Genomic DNA, 17480 nt, shown 5'->3' with positions numbered 1-17480 from the left:
ATCTCTCTCTTTGTCCCCACCCTCTCACTCTGTCACTCCCCTCTCTCTGTCACCCCTCTCTCTCTCTGTCTCCGCCGCTCTCTCTCGCTCTGTCCCCCCTCCCCCTCTCACTGTCCCCCTTCCCTCTCTCTCTCTATCCCCCCTCTCTGTTCCCCTCACTCTCTCTCTGACCCCCTCACTCTCTCTTTCTGTCCCCCCCTTTCTGTCCCCTCTCTCTCTCTGGCCCCCTTCTTTCTCTCTCTGTACCCCCCTCTCCCTCTCTCTGTCCCCCTCTCCCACTATCCTCTTCTCTCTCCGTTCCCCTCACTCTTTCAGTCACCCCCTCTCTCTGACCCCCTCACCTTCTCGCTCTCTGTCCTCTCTCTCTCTCTGTTCCTCCTCTCTCTTTCTCTGTCCCCCCCACTCTTTCTGTCCCCCTCTCTCTCTCGTTGTCGCCCTCTCTCTCTGTCCCCCTTTCTCTCTGCTCCCCTCTCTCTGACCCCCCCCTCATTGTTTCCCCCGCATCTCTGTCCCGCTCTTTCTCTCTCTCTCCCTGCCCTCCCCCTATTCAGCTCTCTCTCTGACAGTTGCAGAAAGCAGGAACGCCCAGCAGAGCAGCTTTGTGGTTGGTCAGTTGTTTTTTAAATCACAAGTCAGTTTCACAGCTGACAGGTGCCGGGAGTGGGAACAGCGGTTTCTGAACGTCGGACAGATTCTGGGTTTTCCGACGGGTTCCAACATCTTTTTTAAAAGCCCGCCGGAAAGCCCCGAGTCTGTCCGAAGTTCAGAAACCGCTGTTCCCGCACCCTGCGCCTATCAGCTGTGAAACTGATTTGTGATTTTTTTAAAAAGCCGGTCTGGAAGAAGAAACCAATGGGAAATTTCTCATCGCTGAAATTACCAGTCACGGACCCCTGGCAAGAATGAGGTACGGCCCGGTACAGTTTAGATTCGCGCGCCAGCCGGAAACCTTTGGCGGGCCAGATCATGGCCCACGGGCCATACGTTGGACAATCCTATTGTACATGAATCACAAAAGGTTAGCATAAGGGTACAGCAAGTAATTAGGAAGGCAAATGGAATGTTTTATTGCAAGGGGGATGGAGTATAAAAGTAGGGAAGTCTTGCTACAATTGTACTGGACGCTGGTGAGACCATACCAAGAGTTCTGCGTACAGTTTTGGTCTCCTTATTTAAGAAGGGATATACTTGCATTGGAGGCAGTTCAGAGAAGGTTCATTAGGTTGGTTCCTGGGGTGAAGGGGTTGCCTTCTGAGGAAAGGTTGAGCAGGTTGGGCCTATATTCATTGGAATTTAGAAGAATGAGAGATGATCTTATTGAAACGTATAAGATTCTGAGGGGATCACTCTTCGGAAGAAGGGTCACTGACCCGAAACGTTAACTCTGCTTCTCTTTCCACAGATGCTGCCAGACCTGCTGAGTGATTCCAGCATTTCTTGTTTTTGTTTCAGATTTCCAGCATCCGCAGTATTTTGCTTTTAAGATTCTGAGGGGGCTTGACAGGGTAGACGCTGATAGGATATTTCCCCTCATGAGGGAATCTAAAACTAGGGGGCACAGTTTCAAAATAAGGGGTCTCTCATTTAAGACAGAGGTGAGGAGAAATTTTTTCTCTCAGAGGCTGGGTCATTGAATATATTCCAGGTTGAGCTAGACAGATTTTTGATCTACAATTAAAAGTTATCGGGGGCAGGCAGGCAAGTGGAGTTAAAACCACAGTCAGATCAGCCATGATCCTACTGAACGGCAGAGCAGGCTTGAGGGGGCCTACTTCTGCTCCTATTTCTTTTAAGACCAATGTATTGTATTCATGGTATTGACAAAAGCATCATGGACACTTTCCTGGAAGAGTTTGCAACAAACCAGGTCACATTTATATGAAGCTCTTATAATAGCATAAGCAGATCAAAGACAAATATATAAATCATCTTAGAGTTCAATAGGCTTTCCTACTAAGTCAACATTGAAAGATTTGGAAGATATAGATCTCGCTACAGAAATATAAATGTTCAATAATGTTCAGTAGAGCACAGTCAAAAGAAGAATTAATACTATTCCTTTCGCTCAAAATCTCGATTTCCTGGTGCTCAGCATAGCCTTTAAAGGAACATTAGCAGCTACAGATTCAGCAAAGTGAACCTAATTTTAAGTCTATGTGCACTGTGACCGACAAAAGTTAATAACATAATCTATTTCTTCATTTTTGTGAAAGATGGATTATGTTAATAATAAAAACAGAAAATGCTGAAAATACTCAGCAGATCTGGCAGCAGCTGTGGAGAGAGAAACAGAGTTAACATTTTGGGTCTGTGTCCTTTCATCTGTTTCTCTCTCCACAGATGCTGCCAGAACTGATAAGTATTTCCAGCATTTTCTGTTTTTATTTCAGATTACTAGAATCCACAGTTGCATTTGTATTATGTTAATAATGTCTGTCTTTTAGGTTACAATATGCACATGGTTAAACTTATGTCCATTCGCAAAAGCAAGACACATCCAATCTGGTCAACTATCGCCCCATCACCTACTTTCAAGCATCTGCAAAGTAAAGGAAGGTGTTATCGATAGTGCTATCAAGCAGCACCCACACACCAATAACCTACACACTGATGCTCAGTTTGGGTTCCATCAGGACCACTCAGCTCCAGACTTCGTTACAGCCTTAGTCTAAACATGGCGAAAAGAGCTGAATTCCAGGAGAGGTGAGAGTGGCTGTTCTTGATATCAAAGCAGCATGTGACTGAGTGTGGCACCAAGGAGCTGTAGTAAAACTAATGTCAATGGAGATCAGGGGGAAAAGTCTCCATTGGCACAAATCATACTTAGCACAATGAAAGATGGTTGTGGTTGTTGGAGGCCAATCATCTCCACACAGGGCATCACTGCAGGAATTCTTCAGGCCAGTGCCCTAGGCACAACCACCTTCAGCTGCATCATCAATGACTTTCCCTGCATCAAAAGATCAGGAGTGGTGAAGTTCATTGATGATTGCATGAAGTTCAGTAGCATTCACAATTCCTTAGATAATGAAGCAGTCCATGCCCACTTGCAGCAAGACCATGACAACATGGGCGGCACAGTGGCGCAGTGGTTAGCACTGCACCCTCACAGCTCCAGCGACCCGGGTTCGATTCTGGGTACTGCCTGTGCGGAGTTTGCAAGTTCTCCCTGTGTCTGCGTGGGTTTCCGCCGGGTGCTCCAGTTTCCTCCCACCTTCAAAAGACTTGCAGGTTAATAGGTAAATTGGCCATCATAAATTGCCCCTAGTGTAGGTAGGTGGTAGGAGAATGGTGGGGATGTGGTAGAAAAATATGGGGGTAGTGTAGGGTTAGTATAAATGGGTGGTTGTTGGTCGGCACAGACTTGGTGGGCCGAAGGGCCTGTTTCAGTGCTGTATCTCTAAATAATTAAATAAACATCCAGGCTTAGGTTGATAAGTGGCAAGTAACATTTGTGCCACACAAGTGTCAGGCAATGACCACCTCCTCTTGACATTCAGTGGCATTACCATTATCGAATCCCCCCACTATCAACATCCTGAGGGTTACCATTGATCCACTGATCAGTAACTTAACTGGACCAGCTACATAAATACTGTGGCAAAAGAGCAAGTCAGAGGTTGGGTATTCTGCGCAAGCGACACACCTCCTGACTCGCCGAAGCCTTTCCACCATCTACAAGGGGCAAGTTGGGAATGTGATGGAATACTTGCCACTTGCCTGGATGAATGCAGCTCCAAAAATATGCAAGGAGCTAGATATCAGCCAGGACAAAGCAGCAGCCCATCCATCACCTCAAGTATTCAGTCCTCCACCAATGGTGCAATATGGCTGCAGTGTTTACCATCTACAAGATACAATGCAGTAATCGAATTTTTCTCCTTTCTTGAAAATGATCACAATCACAGCGTCCCGGAGATCCCCTGGCATGTGCTCCTCTTCCCAGATAAGTGGTGTGAGGTGGTGCAATCCGAGGAGTGTATCAGCGATTGTGAGAATTGCAGGGGAGTCTCCCTGCTGTCTGTCACAGGGAAGATCAAAGGATTTTGCTCAACTGCATCCTTGCAGTGGCTGAAGAACTGCTCCGAGTCACAATGTGGATTTTGCCCGAGAGGCACTACAGATATGATCTTCACTGTGCGGCAAATCCAAGAAAAATGTAGGGAGCAGCATCAACCACTGTATATGGCCTTTTTGTCCTCATGAAACCCTTTGACTCCGTCAAATATGAGGGCTTATGGAGAGGCCTCCACAAGTTTGGCTGCCCTCAGAAATTTGTCACCATCCTTTGCCTACTACATAATGACGTGCAAGTTGTAATCCTTACTAACGGAACCACCACAGACCCTATCTCAGTGAAGACGGGCATCAAACAAGGCTGTGTCATCGCACTAACCCGCTTCTCCATCTTCCTTGCCACAATTTTGTACCTCCACCTCCGGCAGGACAGATCCAGCAGAGGTGGCGGCACAATAGTACACAGTCGGAAGATCCGCAACCTAGACTCCAGACCCCATAAAGTCACATAGCATCAGGTCAAACATGGGCAAGGAAACCTCTTGTTGATGACCACCCTCAGCTGATGAATCAGTACTCCTCTATGTTGATCACCACTTGAAGGAGGCACTGAGGGTGGCAAGGTTGTAGAATGTACTCTGGGTGAGGGACTTCAATGTCCATCACCAAGAGTGGCTCGGTAGCACCACTACTGACTAAACTGGCCGAGTCCTAAAGGACATAGGTATGTTGCAGGTGGTGAGGGAACCAAGAGGGGAAAACATACTTGACCTCGTCCTCACTAATCTCCTGGTCACAGAGGCATCTGTCCATGACAGTATTGGTAGGAGTGACCACCACACAGTCCTTGTGTCCCACCTTCACATTGAGGATACTCCTTCGTGTTGTGAGGCACCACCACCGTGCTAAATGGGATAAATTTTGAACAGATCTAGCAATGCAAAACTGGGCATCCATGAGGCGCTGTGGGCCATCAGCAGCAACAGAATTGTACTCAACCACAATCTGCAACCTCATGGCCCAGCATATTCCCCATTCTACCATTACAATCCAGCCAGGAGACCAACCCTTGTTCAATGAAGAGGGCATGCTGGAGCAGCACCAGGCAATCCTCAAAATGAGGTGTCAACCTGGTGAAGCTACAACACAGGACTACTTGCATGCCAAATTGCATAAGCAGCAGGCGATGGACAGAGCTTAGCAATCCCATAATCAACAGACCAGATCTAAGCTCTGCAGTCCTGCCACATCCAGTCGTGAATGGTGGTGGACAATTAAACAACTAACTGGAGCAGGTGGCTCTACAAATATCCCCATCCTCAATGATGGGGGAGCCCAGCACATCAGTGCGAAAGTTAAGGCTAAAGCATTTGCAACAATCTTCAGCCAGAAGTGCCGAGTTGATGATCCATCTCGGCCTCCTCCTGAATTCCCTAGCATCACAGATGCTAGACTTCAGCCAATTCAATTCACCCCACGTGATATCTAGAAACGACCGAAGGCACTGGATTCTGCAAAGGCTATGGGCCCTAACAATTTTCCGCCAATAGTACTGAAGACCTGTGCTCCAGAACTTGCCACGCTCCTAGCTAAGCTGTTCCAGTACAGCTACAACACTGGCATCTACCCTGCAATGTGGAAAATTGTCCAGGTACGTCCTGTACACAAAAAGCAGGACAAGTCCAACTCAGCCAACTACCGCCCCATCAGTCTACTCTCAATCATCAGTAAAGTGATGGAAGGTGTCATCAACAGTGCTATCAAGCGACACTTGCTTAGCAATAACCTGCTCAGTGACGCTCAGTTTAGGTTCCGCCAGGGCCACTCAGCTCCTGATCTCATTACAGCCTTGGTTCAAACATGGACAAAAGGGCTGAACTCAAGAGGTGAGGTGAGAGTGACTGCCCTTGACATCAAGGCAGCATTTGACCGAGTATTGCATCAAGGAGCCCGAGCAAAACTGAAGTCAATGGAAATCAGGGAGAAAACTCTCCACTGGTTGAAGTCATACCTAGTGCAAAGGAAGATGGTTGTTGGAGATCAATCATCTCAACTTCAGGACATCACTGCAGGAGTTCCTCAGGGTAGTGTCCTAGGACCAACCATCTTCAACTGCTTCATCAATGACCTTGCTTCAATCATAAGGTCAGAAGTGGGGATGTTCGCTGATGATTGCACAATGTTCAGCACCATTCGTGACTCCTCAGATACTGAAGCAGTCCGTGTAGAAATACAGCAAGACTTGGACAATATCCAGGCTTGGGCTGATAAGTGGCAAGTAACATTTGCACCACACAAGTGCCAGGCAACGACCATCTCCAACAAGAGAGAAACTAACCATCTCTCCTTGACATTCAATGGCATTATCATCGCTGAATCCCCCACTATCAACATCCTAGGGGTTACCATTGACCAGAAACTGAACAGCAGTAGCCATATAAATACCATGACTACAAGAGCAGGTCAGAGGCTAGGAATCCTGCAACGAGTAACTCACCTCCTGACTCCCCAAAGCCTATCCACCATCTACAAGGCACAAGTCAGGAGTGTGATGGAATACTCTACACTTGCCTGGATGGGTGCAGCTCCAACAACACTCAAGAATCTCGACACCATCCAGGACAAAACAGCCCGCTTGATTGGCGCCCCATCCACAAACATTCACCCTTTCCACCACCGACGCACCGTGGCAGCAGTGTGTACCATCTACAAGATGCACTGCAGCAACACACCAAGGCTCCTTAGACAGCACCTTCCAAACCCACGACCTCTACCAACTGGAAGGGCAAAGGCAGCAAACGTATGGAAACACCACCACCTGCAAATTCCCTCCGAGCCCCACACCATCCTGACTTGGAACTATACCGCCGTTCCTTCACTGTCGCTGGGTCAATATCCTGGAACTGCCTTCCTAACAGCACTGAGGGTGTACCTACCTCACATGAACTGCAGCGGTTCAAGAGGGCAGCTCACCGCTACCTTCTCAAGGGCAATTAGGGATAGGCAATCAATGCTGGCCTAGCCAGCGACGCCCACATCCCATGAATGAATAATAATTTAAAAAAAGCTCCCCACAAAAGTGGAGATAATCTGCAGGACAGACTGGAAATTATTAAACCTCTGTCGCCTCCATTACAAAACAAAGGCCACTCCACTTCAGTTATTGAGCTTCAGCACCTGGATGATGCTTGTGTATGTGCTCACTTGGAGACTGAGCTCCAAGTCATCGTAGACTCCTTCACTGAAGCACAGAAGAGCTTTAAACATCCAGAAAACTAAGGTCCTCTTCCAACCCACTCACACAGCACAACATCATCCTCCATCGATCAGAATCCACAGTGAGACGCTGGAAAACATGGTCCATCTCCATATCTTTGGGGTCTCCTCTCAACTAAGGCAGACACAAATGATGAAATCCACCACTGGCTTTAATGTTGGTAGCTCTGCCTTCGGCCAACTGAGGAAGAGAGTATTCAAGGACTAAGACCTTAAACCCGAGACTGAGGTCATGGTGTACTGGGCATAAGTGATCCCTGCACTTCTATATGCTTCGGAGATTTGGATAATCTACAGCAGGCACCTCAGGGCACTGGAGAAATACCACCAACGCTGTCTCCGCAAAATCCTTCATAATCATTGGCAGGACAGGTGGCCTAATGTCAGCATTCTCTCCCAAGCCAACATTCCCAGCATCGAAGTACTAATCACCCAAAACCAACTTCGCCAGGTGTGCCACGTCACTTGCATGCCACTGAACTTCACCACGACAAAAGACACCCAGGAGGACCGAGGAAACACTTTAGGGATGTTCTCAAAGCATCCCTGAAGCAATGCAACATACCCACCAACTCATGGGAGTCCCTGTCCCTCGACCGCTCAGAGTGGAGAAGGTGCATTCAGGAAGGTATTGAACATCTCATCAGATTTTGACGGGAGCACGAGGAAGCCAAATCCAGGCAGTGGTAGGAGCGCACAGCCCCCCAAGTAACTTGCCTATCCAACTCTTCAAACACAACTGCCACACATGTGGTAAGGTTAGAAGCTATTATTAAAAATGTTATAGCAGGGCATTTAGAAAAATACAAGGTAATCAGGCAGAGTCAACATGGTTTGTGAAAGGGAACTCACGTGTAACCAATTTATTGGAGTTCTTTCAGGGAGTTACTTGTGCTGTGGATAAAGGGGAACCGGTGGATGTACTGTACTTAGATTTCCAGAAGGCATTTGATAAGGTGCCACATCAAAGGTCATTGCAGAAAATAAAAGCTCATGGTGTAGGGGGTAACATATTGGTATGGATAGAAGATTGGTTAGCTAACAGGAAAAACAGAGAGTAGCCATAAATAGCTCATTTTCTGGTTGGCAAGATGTAACGAGTGGTGTGCCACAGGGATCGGTGCTGAGGCCTCAACCTTTTACAATTTATATGAATGACTTAGATGAAGGGACCAAAGGTATGGTTGTGAAATTTGCTGATGACACAATGATAGGTAGGAAAGTAACTTGTGAAGAGGACATAAGGAGGCTACAAAGGGATATAGAAAGGTTATGTGAGTGGGCAAAGATCTGGCACATGGAGTATAATGTGGAAAAGTGGGAAATTGGCCACTTTGGCAAGAAGAATAAAAAAGAAGCATATTATCTAAATGGTAAGAGTTTGCAGAGCTCTGAGATGCAGAGGGATCTGGGTGTCCTAGTGCATGAATCGCAAAAGGTTAGTATGCAGGTACAACATGTAATTAGGAAATCTAATAGAATGTTATCGTTTATCGCGAGGGAAATTGAATACAAAAGTAGGGACATTATGCTTCAGTTCTACAGGGCATTGGTGAAACCATATTTGGAGTACTGTGTACAGTACTGGTCTCCTTATTTAAGGAAGGATGTAAATGCATTGGAGGCAGTACAGAGAAGGTTTACTAGACTAATACCTGGAATGGGCGGCCTGTCTTCCGAGGAAAGACTGGACAGGCTAGGCTTGTATCCGCTGGAATTTAGAAGAGTAAGAGGCAACTTGATTGAAACATATAAGATCCTGAGGGGTCTTGACAGGGTGGATGTGGAAAGATGTTTCCCCTGGTTGGAGAATCTAGAACTAGGGGTCACTGTTTAAAAATAAGGGGTCGCCCATTTAAGACAGAGATGAGGAGAAATTTGTTCTCTCAGAATTCTTTGGAATTCTCTTCCTCAAAAGGCAGTGGAAGCAGAGTCCTTGAATATTTTTAAGGCAGAGGTAGATAGATTCTTGATAGGCAAGGGGTGGAAAGTTATCGGGGGTAGGTGGAAATGTGGAGTAATCAGGGGTCGAGTGGCCTACTCCTGCTCCTAATTCGTATATCTGATCGCATGGTGGAGTCGGCGGTTCAAGCATTGGACTCATTAGCCATGTTGGAAAGCACTGAACCGGTGTGGAAGAAAGTCATCCTCGGCCCCAAGAGACTGCCTAAGAAGGGAAGACAATGCAGCAACTCGCCAAGGCTCCTTCAACAACACCTCCCAAACCCACGACATCTACCACCTAGAACGACAAGGGCAGCAGATGCATGGAAACACCATCAGCTCCAAGTTCCCCTCCATGTCACACACCATCCTAACTTGGACACAGATCACTGTTTCTTCATTGTCACTGAGTCAAAATCCTGGAACTACCCACTTAACAGCACTGTGGAAGTACCTTCACCAGTGGTCTCAAGAGCAATCAATGCTAGCCTTGCCAATATTGCCTACATCCATTGAATGAATAACAAAGAATTAGGTTCATTTTGCTGAATCAATGGCTATTTCACTTGTAACATTTGAAAGGAGAATAATGGACAAGGACCTTATAGAAATATATGAAATACTAAGCAAATAGAAATTATAAATCCAGACACAAATATAAATCAAAATATAAATCCACTATTTTAAGTTAAATCACAAATTACAGACAGTATGTCAAAGATACATAGGGGCTCAGAACTGGACGAGCAATCCAGCGACCTGGACTAATACTCCAGAGAACGCAAATTCAAATTCCACTGTGGCAGTTTGAAAATTTGAATTCAGTTTTTTTTTTAATCTGAAAATTAAAAGCTGGCATCAGTAAAAGTGACCATTAAGTTGAACAGCTGGTTCACTAATGTCCTTTAGTGAAGGAAAACTGCTATCCTGGCCGATATGTGATTCTAGTGCACACTATCGTGACACCTATCCGCCCTCTGAAGTGGCCTAGCAAGCTACCCAGTTGTACCAACCATTACAAAGAAGGCAGCCCACCACCACCTTCTCAGGGCAACTGGATATGGGCATTAGACATTGGCCTTGTCAGTGACACCTACATCCTGAGAATGAATAAAAACAAACAGTGAAGGGGAAAGTTCAAAATTGATTTCAATAAGCAATTTTAATACAGTGATGAATACCTGGAAAAGTCTTCTGTGGTGGAGGCAAAAACTCTAAAATAATTCAGAATACAGTTAGATGTCGTGATGAAGAATCAAGGAACAATGATCTACGATGTCCAGGTGATATCCCTTGTTTGTACTTACCTTTGTGAAAAATGTGACTTACCTTTGTGAAAAACATGCATTCTATAGTATGAACACATACAAACAACTTACCTTCATACATTTTAAACAGGTAGCTAAATATTTCTTTACTTCCACATCTGTTCCACGTAGTAATTTTAGAGAAAGGTGATTCAAGTGTTTGAAAGCATTAGTCTCCACAACATTTAGGTAGGCAGGTGTATAGTCAAATAGTGGTGCTGAAGAAACTAATTGCAGCAGGAATCTGAAAAACATGTAGGTGCTTATATTTCATTTGTACAAAATTAATTTACAAAGAAGAGTAAAAAGTAACATTCAGATCTTATTGCAATACATCACAGCTCAGTAACTCTGCATTGTTAATGATCCTTACAAAGAAAATGATTAAAAACTTCTCTCACATCCAAGGAAGAGATCTGAAGACAGAACTTAGTTGAAGGATGCCTGTGCAATTGCCTTTAAGGTAATAATTCATAGTTGCTGACAAGAGGGTTAGCTCAAGAACCTTGACAGCTGAGTGGTTGCTAGCAGGGATGTGGGTATACTGCTCCATGTTTATGGTCTTGCCAAATAGTCTGGGCATATTGGACTTATTTAAATATAGTTCAGACTTCATGAGGATTAAGTTCAGTTGGATCTGAATCATTGCTGCTGGCTTCCCATTAGACTCTTTGAAATGGCTGACTGTTCAGGCTTTTGTTATTTACTGGTCAACTTTGTAGTGTGTACTGGACAAACATTGTCCCTCCTGTTCCCACAGCAAAATAATCAGGTTACATCTCCATTCCTTTTGTAAGCTGCATCAGGAATATCTGATACAAAAGCAAAATTTCTCTAACGAAGGGTCAACGACTTGAAACATAACACTGTTTTTCTCTCCACAAATGCTGCCTGACTGTTGAGTATTTCCAAAATATTCTATATTTATTTCAGAAATATCTGAATGCACAGAGATCTCTGCCTTATATGATACAGCTGCATGCATGTGGTTTCCTCCATTTCCTATTTGCTTATTCAAGACACCTTTATGTTGCTTCCTCTTACGTGTTGGTTATACATATTCATGGCGCAGTTCTTTATTAATGTTATTCTTAATGTTACACTTACTTTCCTACCTCCTGTTTGGATTGTTAACAAGTTCCGTCTTTCACCATCCACACACATTTTAAAAATATGTATTTGCACATTGTATTGTTTGTGAACATTCTTTCAAACTAATTCAGGTTTTAAATGAAATTATATTTCAACAATCATTTATTCTTTGAAAAACAGAGTCAAATCGTGCATCTATACATATTTACAGAATGCAACCAAAATAGTAAATATACTGCACATTTCAAAATACCACTCACCTTGGAACATCTTTGCTCTCCTCTTGGATGCACTGCTGTAGAAGGTCTATAAACTTTTGTGGGAATGCAGAAAAATCTATTAACAGCCCCTGCTGATGTTTTAAGCTATGAATGGAGACATCAAAAATCACAATTGTAATCAATTAAATTCAGCAGACTACATTTAAGTTAGCTCAAATATTTACAAGTCATACATCTTGAGCAATCTAAAAGATGAAGCATTAATCTGCCATTTCCAACAATTATATGCCCTAAATCTAGCTGCCCTGAAATTTATAGATGCATTCTTCAAATAAATTCTATTCAAGTTCTCTTTGCAGTTAGAAGAACTGAGCTTAGGCATTCTTCTGAGCTGGAAAAGTATTGTCTACATCGGAAAGCAATATTGATACTTTTGCTGAGTTTGAAGCAGGCTTCACAATTCTGGTTTTGACATTACTGGAAGGCAATGCAGGCATGTATCGTGGGCATGTCACTAAGAACATGCCATGGCACACATCATGAAAATAAGAGTGGACAACTCCCAATGTTAGGTTAATTGAATTGCAGTCAAATAATGAGTTGCTAATAAAAACATAGGTCATCAACTAAGACAACTTTTCCAAAGTTGACTGAAATTTAAATAAATAGTTTGAAAGAACCAGTTACAGCACTAAGAACTATACACTGCAAACTACACTGTTTTACAACACAGGGAGATACCAAAAAAGTAAATAGTCATGGCTGCTTGAGGAGAAAAATAATTATGAGCATGATTCAGATTAACGCCTTCTATACAAAAGAGTAAATTAAAATATCGAAATAGCAGCACAAAAGTGTAAGGTTTTAGAGAGATACAGTGTTCCTGTGTGATTTTGTGCCACCACTAACAGCAATCTTTATTTCTATCTGTACCCCATAAGGTGTAAAAGTGGTCACTCATAGGTCACTGTAATTTGTGCAGAATGCTTTTCTTGACATTCAACTATAATCAAACTGAAAAACTTAATCTTTTAACAAACTGCACTAATCAAAACAAGATCACTAAATATAGTAAATATGTAACTAAAGCACTGCTTACCTCTGAAAATCTTCTTCTGTAATTATCAAGTTATAAAGAAAAAATGGATCTATATCGTCTGTTAACCGGACTACCAAATCCTGCAATTAAAAAACTAATTTGCTGAAGTTGTTTCACTGGTTAGAAGTGTTAACAGTACATTTAGTACACAAAACTGGCAAAAAAATTACTTACATTTAATTCCACTTGTACAGATCTGATCATGCATAACTTTAGACTTTCCAGGCAAGTCCTTCACCCACCAAAAATATTTTTAAAATCACTCCTTAAATCTATTAAGAAATTTGAACCTTAGACTGCAAGCAGTTTCAGGGCCAATTGGTTATTTAAATTTATAGTTACACACTACAATAAAAACAGTATTTTAATTATCACAGTTCTCAAAACATTGGCCACTTATCACTCCAATATTCCTTCTGTTTAAGTCTGATTTGTACATGCCAGTCACCTTTTGGTACCTCACCCAAGTGTTCATTCATGTGTTACCCTAGAATACAATGACAGGTAGGGATGTGGGTGTCAGATGAATGCCCTCATTTAGAAAAAGTTTGATGAGTTACTGTCAAGGCTCATACATGAATAATGCTGATGGTCAGCTTAGCAAGGAATCAATACCAGATATCAAATCTTATGGCAAGTACTCTTACACAGCAAATTGCAGTAATTGCGGAAACATCACAGATCTGAAATCTATGAAGTAGAAGGCCTATTCCTGCTCCTAATTCGTATGTTTGTATTCTAAGAATTTTTAATAGACAAGAGAACAATTTTTTTTTAAAAGATGAAAAACGCACACTGACCTTTTTGTAAACAGGATTAGAAGCACAATGCAGCTCAACAGTTACTCGAATACTTGCTTTCCTACAAATGAATTTTTTTTAAAATTAATCAAATGGAAAAAACCTTCCTTTTTGGGGAAGACTGAGTCTTTTGGGGTCAAAGTACGTCAAAAATGATATGCCTGGTGACAGAGGATTGACGCCAATTTTGTGGTAGACTTAGTAATCTGATACCTGAGCTAGGTAGGCCATAGTTCAGATATCACATTACTAAATCTACAACGAAATTGGGTTCAATCTACTGTCACCAGGCATCAGGGCATTGTTGCTGATTTACCAGGCGTATTAATGGGACCTGAACTGGTACAGCCAATGCTCTGGTGGATAGATGGTTTCAGATGGACAAGCAGCAGGAAGCTTCCCAGTGCCTTACGCAGTTGACCATGCCATCCTCCTCCAACACCTCCCCTCCACTGTCCAACTCCATGAGGCTGCCATTGCATGGTTTCATTTGTAACTTTTTGATTGTAGCCAACCTTGGCTTCTCTTTTCTCTCCCACACTGTTACCTTTGGAGTCCCTTAAACATCTAGCCTTTGCCACATCATCTCCTTATCTACATGTAACCCCTTAGCAACATCATCCAGTCTTGGGGTTAGCTTTAAGGCAATAGCCTGAGACAATAGTTAGGGAAGGGGATGGAATCCACAGCAATGGCATAAGCTTGTGGCGAGCGCTGAAGACAATGGCTTCAGTCATCCCAATGTTTAAATGAAGAAAATTGTGGCTTCTACAAAGCTGGATGTCAGTTTTGCTACGCAGAGATTGTGGTGGGATCAAGACAGTTGCTAGAGAGGTAGAGCTGGGTTTCATCAGCATACATGTGGAAGGTGACCGAATATCTTGGGATGATTTCACCAAGGGCAGATGAGGAAGATAAAGATGAGGAAGAGAAGATGGCTAAGGAAAGACCCTTGGGAACCCTAGAGGTAACGGTGTGGAGGTGCAGAACCAAGAAAGGGCAGTGTTTGTCCAAGGAGGAGAGGCACTGGAGAAGGATGGTGTAATCAACCATGTGAAAAGCTCAGAAAGTCATAATTGATGAGGAGGAGTCACAGGGATGTCATTAGCGACTTTGATTAGGGACATTTTGGTGATATGGCAGGCACTGTTAATTGTGTATCAATTGGGTTTAATTACATGCAGGTGGAGGGCATGAATTGGGGTTTCACTTGAGCATATATAAAGAGACACTTAATGAAACTGTGTGGATGAGTTAGGTGGGGTATGCTTTTTTTAAAAATTATTATTATTCTTTCATGGGAGGTGGTTGTTGCTGGCAAGGCCAGCATTTGTTGCTCATCCCTAATTGTCCTTGACAACTGAGTGGCTTGTTAGGCCATTTCAGAGGGCAGTCAAGTATCTGGAGTCACATGTAGGCCAGGTCAGGTAAGGATGGCAGATTAGTGATGGGTTTTTATGACTATCAATGATAGTAATGGTGCCACAAAACTATTAACTGTAATGTATTGGATTGCTGGATTGCTAGACCAGTGACATTACCACTACACCACCATCTCCCCCTTATAATTCTGATCTTAATGCTTGTCATGTTTCACTCTAAATAAATGCAGGACCATGCAAAAATTGTCTTCAGTATCATCCTTCACTAACAGGCTTTTCAGATTACAACAGGCACGGTTTTTGGGAGGCAACATATTCAAGGTCTTTAGAGGTTGGAAAAAGGACAATAGATTGCAAGGACTGAGGGGCTGAGATTGTTTTTTTGAGCAGTGGAATGATGACAGCAATTATGAAAGGGATAGCAACTTGAATTCTGTGCACCAGGTTACATAGCACAGTAGCATGTAATGAAGTGCACTGCTTCAATAGTCTGAGCTTCTTTTGTAGCTTTTGTAAAAAAAAAAATTCCAGTGATTCCCTCCCCTCCAAAAAGCCTTACATCCCTATAGAGATAAAGTGTACATGTGGATTGCTTGTGTGTGTTGTAAATAAAACCACATACAAACATGCACATGTACACAAACTCATCCAATAGAGTTAATTGTACAGCAATCAGAAGCATTGACCCAGATAAGCTGACAGCAGACTGCATGCAGAGCAAGAGGACTAAGCAGGCAGTTCAGGAATCTGCTGTGGCTATTCCCCTGCAAAACAGGTATACTGCTTTGGATACTGTTGGGGGAATGGCCTCTCAGGAGAAAGCAACAACAGCCCAATTCATTGCACCACGGTTGGCTCTGCTGCACAGGGGAGGAGTAAAAAGTGTGGAAATGCAATAGTCATAAGGGATTCAACTGTAAGGGGAATGGATAGGTGTTTCTGTGGCTGCAAAAGAGACTCCAGGATGGTATGTTGCCTCCCTGGTGCTAGGGTTGTGGATGTCTCAGAGCGGTTACAGGACATTCTGCAGGGGGAGGATAAACAGCCAGTGGTTGTGGTACACATTGGTACAAATGACATAGGTAAAAAAAAAAGGAGGAGGTCCTAAAAGCAGAATATAGGGAGTTAGGAAGTAAGTTGAAAAGTAGGACCTCAAAGGTAGTGATCTCAGGATTACTACCAGTGCCACATGCTAGTCAGAGTAGAAATAGGATATATCGGATGAATACATGGCTGAAGAGATGGTGTGAGGGGGAGGGTTTTAGATTCCTGGGGTATTGGGACCAGTTCTGGGGGAGGTGGGACCAGTACAAACTGGATGGGTTACACCTGGGCAGGACTGGGACTGATGTCCTAGGGGGAGTATTTGCTAGAGTGGTTGGGGAGGGTTTAAACTAAAATGGCAGGGGGATGCGAACCTTTGCATCAGAGGAGGGGGATCAAAGACAAGAACAAAAGACAGTAAGGGGAATAAGAAAAGTAATAAGCAGAGAAATCAAGGGCCAGAATCAAACCGGGCCACAGTGAAAAATAGTGGGAAGGGGAGAAGTAATATTAAAAAGACGAGCCTTAAGGTTTTGTGCCTTAACGCGCGGAGCATTCACAATAAAGTGGATGAATTAATCGCGCAAATAGATGTAAACGGGTATGATATAGTCGGGATTGCGGAGACATGGCTGCAAGGTGACCAGGGGTGGGAAATGAACATCCAGGGATATTCAGTATTTAGGAAGGACAGAAAAAAGCAAAAGGCGGTGGAGTTGCATTGCTGGTTAAAGAGGAAATTAATGCAATAGTGAGGAAAAATATTGGCTCTGACGATTTGGAATCTGTATGGGTAGAGCTGAGAAACACTAAGGGGCAAAAAACATTAGTGGGGGTTGTAAAAAAAAAAACCCCAAGCTGTAGTGATGATGTTAAGAATGGCATTAACAGGAAATTGGAGACACATGCGATAAAGGAACATCTGTAATTATGGGTGACTTTCATCTGCATATAGATTGGGCAAATCAAATTAGTCACAATACCGTGGAGGGGGAATTCTTGCAGTGTATATGGGATGGTTTTCTGGACCAATACTTTGAGGAACCAACTAGAGAACAGGCCATCCTAGACTGGGTATTGTGTAATGAGAGAGGAATAATTGACAATCTAGTGGTGCGAGACCTCTTGGAGACAAGCGACCATAATATGATAGAATTCTTCATCAAGATTGAGAGTGATGTAGTTGATTCTGAGACAAGGGTCCTGAATCTTAGTAAAGGAAACTACGAAGGTATGAGGCGTGAGTTGGCCACGACGGATTGGGAAACATGACTTAAAGGGATGATGGTGGATAGGCA

General features: G+C 43.5%; 1 protein-coding gene across 2 annotated transcripts in view; it reads right to left on the bottom strand.

Annotated features, from left to right (window-relative positions):
* Window positions 1–17480, bottom strand: part of LOC137372982 (spindle assembly abnormal protein 6 homolog) — a 101416-nt gene that overhangs the window by 80872 nt on the left and 3064 nt on the right. The window contains exons 2-5 of one of the 2 annotated variants that reach the window (XM_068037569.1): window positions 13757–13817; window positions 12957–13036; window positions 11897–12001; window positions 10617–10788 (exon numbers count right to left, since the gene is read on the bottom strand). In XM_068037569.1, coding sequence (XP_067893670.1) covers window positions 10617–10788; window positions 11897–12001; window positions 12957–13036; window positions 13757–13817 — 418 coding nt within the window. The remainder of the gene's footprint in view (window positions 1–10616; window positions 10789–11896; window positions 12002–12956; window positions 13037–13756; window positions 13818–17480) is intronic. The other variant, XM_068037570.1, reaches the window with a different exon arrangement.

The sequence above is a fragment of the Heterodontus francisci genome, chromosome 8, assembly GCF_036365525.1.
Source record: "Heterodontus francisci isolate sHetFra1 chromosome 8, sHetFra1.hap1, whole genome shotgun sequence".
In the NCBI taxonomy this organism is placed as follows: domain Eukaryota; kingdom Metazoa; phylum Chordata; class Chondrichthyes; order Heterodontiformes; family Heterodontidae; genus Heterodontus; species Heterodontus francisci.
Note: the sequence above shows the minus strand (reverse complement) of the source record. Positions and strands in the feature narration are given on the sequence as shown.